General features: G+C 43.8%; 1 protein-coding gene across 1 annotated transcript in view; it reads left to right on the plus strand.

Moving 5' to 3' along the window:
* LOC129864859 (thyrotropin-releasing hormone-degrading ectoenzyme-like) overlaps positions 1-11,606 on the plus strand; it is a gene marked incomplete in the record, with an annotated part of 320,531 nt that overhangs the window by 240,872 nt on the left and 68,053 nt on the right. The window contains 1 exon segment of the mRNA XM_055937145.1: positions 1,118-1,231. Within this exon segment, the coding sequence (XP_055793120.1) occupies positions 1,118-1,231 (114 nt within the window).

Consider the following 11,606-nt stretch of genomic DNA (forward strand, 5'->3'; position numbering starts at 1 on the left):
AGTGGGACTCAGCTGTTGGTTGTGTTGACAGTCACACGAGGAACTAAGCTCAGTGGGACTCAGCTGTTGGTTGTGTTGACAGTCACGTAAGGGACTAAGCTCAGTGGAACTCAGCTGTTGGTTGTGTTGACAATCACACGAGGGACTAAGCTCAGTGGGACTCAGCTGTTGGTTGTGTTGACAGTCACGTAAGGGACTAAGCTCAGTGGAACTCAGCTGTTGGTTGTGTTCACAGTCACACGAGGAACTAAGCTCAGTTGAACTCAGCTGTTGGTTGTGTTGACAGTCACACGAGGAACTAAGCTCAGTTGAACTCAGCTGTTGGTTGTGTTGACAGTCACACGAGGGACTAAGCTCAGTGGAACTCAGCTGTTGGTTGTGTTGACAGTCACACGAGGAACTAAGCTCAGTGGGACTCAGCTGTTGGTTGTGTTGACAGTCACACACGGGACTAAGCTCAGTGGGACTCAGCTGTTGGTTGTGTTGACAGTCACACGAGGGACTAAGCTCAGTGGAACTCAGCTGTTGGTTGTGTTGACAGTCACACGAGGAACTAAGCTCAATGGAACTCAGCTGTTGGTTGTGTTGACAGTGACATAAGGGACTAAGCTCAGTTGAACTCAGCTGTTGGTTGTGTTGACAGTCACATAAGGGACTAAGCTCAGTGGGACTCAGCTGTTGGTTGTGTTGACAGTCACATAAGGGACTAAGCTCAGTGGAACTCAGCTGTTGGTTGTGTTGACAGTCACACGAGGAACTAAGCTCAGTGGAACTCAGCTGTTGGTTGTGTTGACAGTCACACGAGGGACTAAGCTCAGTTGAACTCAGCCGTTGGTTGTGTTGACAGTCACATAAGGGACTAAGCTCAGTGGAACTCAGCTGTTGGTTGTGTTGACAGTCACACACCGTGTGGTGGGACTAAGCTCAGTGGGACTCAGCTGTTTTCTTCTTCTCTTGCTGCAGTGGTTTGGTGACCTGGTAACCCCCGTGTGGTGGGACTAAGCTAAATGGAACTCTGTTTTCTTCTTCTCTTGCTGCAGTGGTTTGGTGACCTGGTAACCCCCGTGTGGTGGGACTAAGCTAAATGGAACTCTGTTTTCTTCTTCTCTTGCTGCAGTGGTTTGGTGACCTGGTAACCCCCGTGTGGTGGGAGGATGTCTGGCTGAAGGAAGGCTTCGCTCACTTCTTTGAGTACGTTGGAACGGACTTCCTCTTCCCCAAATGGAACATGGTAAGATCTTTATTGTGTTGTAAAGATAGTGAAAGATTACAATACCTTGTAATTACACTGTGACTAATTTAACCACCCAAAATGACTTTACTTCTGATCTTATCTGAGTATGAGAACAGTTGCATGGGCTAATGACAGTCAGCTGGAACAAAGACAAGGAATAGTTTATTGTAATGACTGTCAGTTGGAACCAAGACAAGGAACAGTTTATTATAATGACTCTGTCAGTTGGAACAAAGACAAGGAACAGTTTATTATAATGACTGTCAGTTGGAACAAAGACAAGGAACAGTTTATTATAATGACTGTCAGTTGGAACAAAGACAAGGAACAGTTTATTATAATGACAGTCAGTTGGAACAAAGACAAGGAACAGTTTATTATAATGACTCTGTCAGCTGGAACAAAGACAAGGAACAGTTTATTATAATGCCTCTCTCAGTTGGAACAAAGACAAGGAACAGTTTATTATAATGACTGTCAGCTAGAACAAAGACAATGAGCAGTTTATTATAATGACTCTCTCAGTTGGAACAAAGACAAGGAACAGTTTATTATAATGACTCTGTCAGTTGGAACAAAGACAAGGAACAGTTTATTATAATGACTGTCAGTTGGAACAAAGACAAGGAACAGTTTATTATAATGACAGTCAGTTGGAACAAAGACAAGGAACAGTTTATTATAATGACAGTCAGTTGGAACAAAGACAAGGAACAGTTTATTATAATGACAGTCAGTTGGAACAAAGACAAGGAACAGTTTATTATAATGACTGTCAGTTGGAACAAAGACAAGGAACAGTTTATTATCAATGTACCAATCAAGATTCAATAGTAATGACTGATTAGTCTGTCCGTACTGTTTACATCTAGCAAGATAAACCACCATCTATTTTAACCATTACATCTGAAACCTGTCAATCTGCATTAGACCCATTTTTATTCCTATTCATCGTCGTTTAGGGGCCGATGAGTTCACGGATCTCTCACTTCCAATAAAATAATCCGTCATAACGAGTCTGGTGGGGTGGAACTAAATGTTGTTTGGTACAAGTCACTTCCAGTTTCCAGACGGAGATGTATTTATGCTAATGTAAGAAAAATAGTTTTTTTCCATGCATTTCCAATTTGTCTCTAGGTAAAAACTGAACAGTGACAGGACACATAAATCTTGCGTTGGGGGTAGTAATTTACACTGATTTCATCTCGGTAGTGATGGCAGTATTTGAATTGAAAGTCGTACCGTTCCCTGTGGGGGACTCATTGAAAACACATATCTCTAAGCCTGAATACTAGGACACTAGGCACGCACTGAACTGTACCATCACACAGTACCAATATCACACTGGACTGTACCATCACACAGTACCAATATCACACTGGACTGTACCATCACACAGTACCAATATCACACTGGACTGTACCATCACACAGTACCAATATTACACTGGACTGTACCATCACACAGGTCCAATATCACACTGGACTGAACTGTACCATCACACAGTACTAATTTTCACACTAGACTGGACTGTACCATCACACAGTACCAATATCACACTGGACTGTACCATCACACAGTACCAATATCACACTACTGTAATGCTGTATCTCCTGTGTTAATGTGAGACCAAAGCTATCTATCAATGAGAGTGGCCACTACATTACACTAAAGGGGCAACAAGCCATTCCTCTATTCCAATATACCGTCCAATATCCCCTCTAGCATAACACTTACAATGAAGCAATGTGTTGGATATTGGCCATGCATTCTAAGTTGTGTGTTAGTATGGGATATTGGCCATGTATTCTAAGTTGTGTGTTAGTATGGGATATTGGCCATGCATTCTAAGTTGTGTGTTAGTATGGGATATTGGCCATGCATTCTAAGTTGTGTGTTAGTATGGGATATTGGCCATGCACTCTAAGTTGTGTGTTAGTATGGGATATTGGCCATGCATTCTAAGTTGTGTGTTAGTATGGGATATTGGCCATGCATTCTAAGTTGTGTGTTAGTATGGGATATTGGCCATGCACTCTAAGTTGTGTGTTAGTATGGGATATTGGCCATGCACTCTAAGTTGTGTGTTAGTATGGGATATTGGCCATTCTAAGTTGTGTGTTAGTATGGGATATTGGCCATGCATTCTAAGTTGTGTGTTAGTATGGGCTATTGGCCATGCATTCTAAGTTGTGTGTTAGTATGGGATATTGGCCATGCATTCTAGAATGCATAGATATATACATAACCCATGTTCAGCCGTAACCCCAGCTAACTATCTGACTGATGTTGATATGTACCTAATAACCCATGTTCAGCCGTAACCCCAGCTAACTATCTGACTGATGTTGATATGTACCTAATAACCCATGTTCAGCCGTAACCCCAGCTAACTATCTGACTGATGTTGATACATACATAACCCATGTTTATCCCATACCCCAGCTAACTAGCTGACTGATGTTGGTATGTACATAACCATTACTCAGCCGTAACCCCAGCTAACTATCTGACTGATGTTGATATGTACATAACCCATGTTCAGCCGTAACCCCAGCTAACTATCTGACTGATGTTGATACGTACATAACCATTACTCAGCCGTAACCCCAGCTAACTAGCTGACTGATGTTGATCCGTACATAACCCATGTTTAGCCGTAACCCCAGCTAACTAGCTGACTGATGTTGATCCGTACATAACCCATGTTTAGCCGTAACCCCAGCTAACTATCTGACTGATGTTGATACGTACATAACCATTACTCAGCCGTAACCCCAGCTAACTATCTGACTGATGTTGGTATGTACATAACCCATGTTTAGCCGTAACCCCAGCTAACTATCTGACTGATGTTGATACGTACATAACCATTACTCAGCCGTAACCCCAGCTAACTAGCTGACTGATGTTGATACGTACATAACCCATGTTCAGCCGTAACCCCAGCTAACTAGCTGACTGATGTTGATACGTACATAACCCACGTTTAGCCGTAACCCCAGCTAACTATCTGACTGATGTTGATACGTACATAACCCACGTTTAGCCGTAACCCCAGCTAACTAGCTGACTGATGTTGATACGTACATAACCCATGTTTAGCCGTAACCCCAGCTAACTAGCTGACTGATGTTGATACGTACTTAACCATTACTCAGCCGTAACCCCAGCTAACTATCTGACTGATGTTGATACGTACATAACCCATGTTTAGCCGTAACCCCAGCTAACTAGCTGACTGATGTTGATACGTACATAACCCATGTTTAGCCGTAACCCCAGCTAACTAGCTGACTGATGTTGATACGTACATAACCCATGTTTAGCCGTAACCCCAGCTAACTATCTGACTGATGTTGATACGTACATAACCCATGTTTAGCCGTAACCCCAGCTAACTAGCTGACTGATGTTGATACGTACATAACCCATGTTTAGCCGTAACCCCAGCTAACTAGCTGACTGATGTTGATACGTACATAACCCATGTTTAGCCGTAACCCCAGCTAACTATCTGACTGATGTTGATATGTACATAACCCATGTTCAGCCGTAACCCCAGCTAACTATCTGACTGATGTTGGTATGTACATAACCATTACTCAGCCGTAACCCCAGCTAACTAGCTGACTGATGTTGGTACGTACATAACCATTACTCAGCCGTAACCCCAGCTAACTAGCTGACTGATGTTGGTACGTACATAACCATTACTCAGCCGTAACCCCAGCTAACTATCTGACTGATGTTGGTACGTACATAACCATTACTCAGCCGTAACCCCAGCTAACTAGCTGACTGATGTTGGTATGTACATAACCCATGCTCAGCCGTAACCCCAGCTAACTATCTGACTGATGTTGATATGTACCTAATAACCCATGTTCAGCCGTAACCCCAGCTAACTATCTGACTGATGTTGATATGTACCTAATAACCCATGTTCAGCCGTAACCCCAGCTAACTAGCTGACTGATGTTGGTATGTACATAACCCATGTTCAGCCGTAACCCCAGCTAACTATCTGACTGATGTTGATATGTACCTAATAACCCATGTTCAGCCGTAACCCCAGCTAACTATCTGACTGATGTTGATATGTACCTAATAACCCATGTTCAGCCGTAACCCCAGCTAACTAGCTGACTGATGTTGGTATGTACATAACCCATGTTCAGCCGTAACCCCAGCTAACTATCTGACTGATGTTGATCCGTACATAACCCATACTCAGCCGTAACCCCAGCTAACTATCTGACTGATGTTGATATGTACCTAATAACCCATGTTCAGCCGTAACCCCAGCTAACTAGCTGACATGTAGAGATATTCTAGTAAAGCGCCATCCACAGGAAAGGCCAATGAGACTCATGCAATTAACGCAAACATTAATATGAACAATTATGCAAATCGTACACTTACGTTCCTATTCGGTCTCCGCTGAGCTGTGTTTGTGATTGAATTAGAGACACGTTAAGTCTGACCTGGTTAATCAAATATAACCCACGTTTGTTCCATTACAGGAGCATTAGCATGACAAAGAATGGTGTTGAACTGTAATGGAGTTTACAGTGTATAGAAAAATGCAATATTTGAATGCGTTCCGTGTAAATGTTATTAATGTGATATTGAATTTGCGACGGAATATTATGGATGAAAATTAATGAACCCCCTACTACAACTACCATTGTGATATTGAATTTGCGACGGAATATTATCGATGAAAATGAATGAACCCCCTACTACAACTACCATTGTGATATTGAATTTGCGACGGAATATTATCGATGAAAATGAATGAACCACTACTACAACTACCATTGTGATATTGAATTTGCGACGGTATATTATGGATGAAAATGAATGAACCCCCTACTACAACTACCATTGTGATATTGAATTTGCGACGGAATATTATCGATGAAAATGAATGAACCACTACTACAACTACCATTGTGATATTGAATTTGCGACGGTATATTATGGATGAAAATGAATGAACCCCCTACTACAACTACCATTGTGATATTGAATTTGCGACGGAATATTATGGATGAAAATGAATGAACCCCCTACTACAACTACCATTGTAATATTGAATTTGCGACGGTATATTATGGATGAAAATGAATGAGCCCCCTACTACAACTACCATTGTGATATTTCTTTCATCAATGGAATCCTGATCGCTATTTACAATAGAGATCCTGTACATTATCTGTCAACCTACTACTTAACTGAGATGTTGCCAAGGCAACCACAGCATTTGGAATACTAACAGTATCTATGGAAGACACCCCCTGTCTGTTAATAGCTTAATGATGCGTTCTAAATGACTTCCTCTTCCCCTATAGACACGGAGTGGACATAACAGTAGGAACACCTTCCTGATATTGAGTTGCGCTCCCATTTTGCCCCTCAGAACAGCCTCAATTCGTTGTGGCATCGGACTCTGCAAGGTGTCGAAAGCGTTTCGACAGGGACGCTGGCCCATGTCGACTCCAATGCTTCCCACGGTTGTGTCAAGTTGGCTGGATGTCCTTTGGGTGGTGGACCATTCTTGATACAAACAGGAAACGGTTGAGTGTGAAAAACCCAGCAGCGTTGCAGTTCTTAACATGAATCGGTGCGCCTGGCACCTACTACCATACCCCGTTCAAAGGCACTTAAATGTTTTGTCTTGGCCCTTCACCTTCTGAATGGCACACATACACAATCCATGTCTCAAGGCTTAAAAATCCTTCTTTAACCCGTCTCCTCCCCCTTCATCTACACTGATTTGAAGTGGATTTAATAAGTGACATCAATAAGGGATCATAGTTGTCACCTGGATTCACCTGGTCAGTCTACGTCATGAAAATAGCAGGTGTTCTTAATGTTTTGTAAACTCAGTGTAGTGCACTTCTTTTGACCAAAGCGCCCTAGGGCTAGTGCACTACATAGGGAATAGGGAGCCATTTGGGAAGTACCCGTAGTGTGTTATGCAGCTATGCATATTTTCCAGTCCACTTATTCTCAAGTGTTTCTGCTGTCCAAGGCTAAATAACTCCCTGACACTCAAGTATAGCTTAGAGAAGAGAGAGGAAGAGATACGACACAGTCTCAGCCAATCATTTCTGTCACATTTGCATTTCCTGTGTGGCAGTTGTTTCAATCACGGGCTATATTAAGAGGAAATTAGAGTAGTCCCTCCTCTCTCTTTGTGTCCAGAACACATTGAGAAGCATCTTTCTGTTCTACGCTCTTCCAGACTGGCAGAACCGCCAGCTAATTGCTCAGCTGCTGAATTTATAATCACAGTTTTGCACACAAAAAAAAGTATATCCAACTCCGTCATAGTCCCAACAAGGAGTTTTTAAATTGCAGTCAATAAAATATTCATGATATGGTGAATAGTTTGGACTATTTCCTTTGCATTCCTTGTGTGGAACAATCACCTGGTCAGAGTGGACCCCCTAATGTATGTCAAATGATCTGCACTTCTTTAGACTAAACAGAAATCCATTCAGCAGTACGTTTTTTAAACGGCGCTGTGTGGAGAATAGATGATGATGACATCACTGCTAGCTGCCTAGCTTTAGCGTCATTATATATATATATATATATATATATTATTATCTCAGAAAAACAACACATATAACTAATTCAAAACAAATGGATGATCATATCCAGGCATTAATCAATATACACAACAGCCCAGTGAAACAGTGTTCCATACTGCAAAACTCTCTTTGTTCTAGAACACAACAACAATATGCTAATCATCACTTCAGTTATTCTCCTCAATTTCAACTGTTTTGTCCCTTTTGTTGATGCGATGACTTTGATGCAGACAGACACAGGCCGCCACAGGAAGACACAGAACAGGCTTCTCTTAGTGTCCCTAGATGCAACAGCTTTTTATGGAAAATAAACACTCACAGCAGTTCTATTCACATTAGATAAGACCCTCATTAGCATGACAAAACGGAACACAATAATAGCCCAGTGTTCCAAACAGAGATCAGAATGATTCTAATTCTACTTCTAGAGTTCTAGCAGCATTGGAAGCCTTCCTCTGACTCTATGGCTGCGGGCAGTGCAGTCGTGATCCTGGCTTCTGCATTTAGATGAGATAAGGTGCAAATTGGCTGATGCAGAGGTTGCTGCCTGCCCTCTCTTTCTGCTTTTTGAGGAGGCACGATGCCGACCTCATGCTCTTGAGGAAAGAAAGACGGTGTGTGACTCATTCTGTTTTCCATCCATTAGTAAAGTGTCTAAATCAGGAGAAAAATGTGGTCCTGTCTCTCTGCTTTGTTAACATCCTGTTACACAGGGATAAACAAAGAGGATGACATGAGACTTCACGTATTAATATTCACACATTCAGTTTTCTAAAGTTCTCAGAAGTGGACCGTTTTCAGCAAACCCTTTACCCTTGCTGATCAGAGATGGCTCAACACTAAGTTGGACAGACAAATGTAACGTCTGCTTCCAACTCACACCCTCAAAACACATGGATCCCTTGAACGCAGCTCACTCTCCAGATCCCACTCACCTGAAGTCTGATCACCTGTTCACACACCTGTATGTCAGTATCACACACTATTTAGTTCAGTTCTTAACACCCTCATCATTGTGAGGTATTGATTGTTTTGTTACACACTTCTAGCTCTGGTTTTCCTGTATTATTCCTGCTGTGTATGATAGTTTTGGCCATCCTCACTAACAATGCTTTTTGCCTATTCCCTGCCTTTACTTTAACCTATCGGATTTCCTGTTATCAGCCTATTGCCTGATCTCCCTTACTACATTACTAGCCTTTTCCCTGCCTGTATTGTTGCCTTTTTGGACCCCCTGTGTATGCCTTTCTGCCTGCCCCTGGACCCAGTTACATGCCTCCTCCTGTGTATGACCTTCTGCCTGCCCCTGGACCCAGCTACCTGCCTCCTCCTGTGTATGACCTTCTGCCTGCCCCTGGACCCAGCTACCTGCCTCCTCCTGTGTATGACCTTCTGCCTGCCCCTGGACCCAGCTACCTGCCTCCTCCTGTGTATGGCCTTCTGCCTGCCCCTGGACCCAGCTACCTGCCTCCTCCTGTGTATGACCTTCTGCCTGCCCCTGGACCCAGGTACCTGCCTCCTCCTGTGTATGACCTTCTGCCTGCCCCTGGACCCAGCTACCTGCCTCCTCCTGTGTATGACCTGCTGCCTGTCCCTGGACCCAGCTACCTGCCTCCTACTGTGTATGACCTTCTGCCTGCCCCTGGACCCAGTTACCTGCCTGCTCCTGTGTATGACCTTCTGCCTGCCCCTGGACCCAGCTACCTGCCTCCTCCTGTGTATGACCTTCTGCCTGTCCCTGGACCCAGTTACCTGCCTCCTCCTGTGTATGACCTTCTGCCTGCCCCTGGACCCAGTTACCTGCCTCCTCCTGTGTATGACCTTCTGCCTGCCCCTGGACCCAGTTACCTGCCTCCTCCTGTGTATGACCTTCTGCCTGCCCCTGGACCCAGCTACCTGCCTCCTCCTGTGTATGACCTTCTGCCTGCCCCTGGACCCAGTTACCTGCCTCCTCCTGTGTATGACCTTCTGCCTGCCCCTGGACCCAGCTACCTGCCTCCTCCTGTGTATGACCTTCTGCCTGCCCCTGGACCCAGTTACCTGCCTCCTCCTGTGTATGACCTTCTGCCTGCCCCTGGACCCAGTTACCTGCCTCCTCCTGTGTATGACCTTCTGCCTGCCCCTGGACCCAGTTACCTGCCTCCTGCTGTGGTCCTTTACAAATAAACACCTGCTGCGCCCTGCACTTGAAACCAGCTCTGTCTCCTCATCGTATGTATGACGACAAATACAGGGTATCAGCCAAGCACTGAGGAGTGTAGCCCTTTACACTCCTACCCATATGCCCGTTTAACATGGTAGATTTGGGCACTAATGAGCTCCGAAGTCGGAACGTAGTTGAGTACATAATAGCATGACGTCAGAACGCAGCTTCACAGCTCTGTATGGGGTTCTGGTCGTTCTAAACTTGAGCACCTCACACCACAGGAAGTTCTGCTAATTGTTTTGTTGTGTGAGGGGGAAATGCTGTAAATTAAGAGAGGACTCCGTATATTTTGAAAGATGAGCCATTGAGGATTGTAATACATACCGCTTTGATGTCTTCAGTGGTGGAAGATATACCCAATAGTCATACTTGAGTAAAAATAAATGTACTTTAATAGAAAAGGACTGAAGTAAAAGTGAAAAGTCACACAGTAAAATACTACTTGAGTAAAAATCTAAAAGTATTTGGTTTTAAATATGCTTAAGTATCAAAAGTAAAACAAAAGGAAACCAGATGGCACCATTTTCTTGTTTTGTTATTTACAGATAACCAGGGCACTCCAACACTCAGACATCATTACAGATAACCAGGGGCACACTCCAACACTCAGACATCATTTACAGATAGCCAGGGGCACACTCCAACACTCAGACATCATTTACAGATAGCCAGGGGCACACTCCAACACTCAGACATCATTACAGATAACCAGGACACTCCAACACTCAGACAGCATTTACAGATAGCCAGGGACACACTACAACACTCAGACATCATTACAGATAGCCAGGGGCACACTCCAACACTCAGACATCATTACAGATAACCAGGACACTCCAACACTCAGACATCATTACAGATAGCCAGGGGCACACTCCAACACTCAGACATCATTACAGATAACCAGGGCACTCCAACACTCAGACATCATTACAGATAACCAGGACACTCCAACACTCAGACATCATTTACAGATAACCAGGGGCACACTCCAACACTCAGACATCATTTACAGATAGTCAGGGGCACACTCCAACACTCAGACATCATTACAGATAGCCAGGGGCACACTCCAACACTCAGACATCATTACAGATAACCAGGACACTCCAACACTCAGACATCATTACAGATAGCCAGGGGCACACTACAACACTCAGACATCATTACAGATAGCCAGGGGCACACTCCAACACTCAGACATCATTACAGATAACCAGGGCACTCCAACACTCAGACATCATTACAGATAACCAGGACACTCCAACACTCAGACATCATTACAGATAACCAGGGGCACACTCCAACACTCAGACATCATTTACAGATAGTCAGGGGCACACTCCAACACTCAGACATCATTACAGATAGCCAGGGGCACACTCCAACACTCAGACATCATTTACAGATAACCAGGGCACACTCCAACACTCAGACATCATTACAGATAACCAGGACACACTACAACACTCAGACATCATTACAGATAGTCAGGGGCACACTCCAACACTCAGACATCATTACAGATAACCAGGACACACTCCAACACTCAGACATCATT

This window comes from Salvelinus fontinalis, chromosome 11 (assembly GCF_029448725.1).
Source record: "Salvelinus fontinalis isolate EN_2023a chromosome 11, ASM2944872v1, whole genome shotgun sequence".
Classification (NCBI taxonomy): Eukaryota; Metazoa; Chordata; class Actinopteri; order Salmoniformes; family Salmonidae; genus Salvelinus; species Salvelinus fontinalis.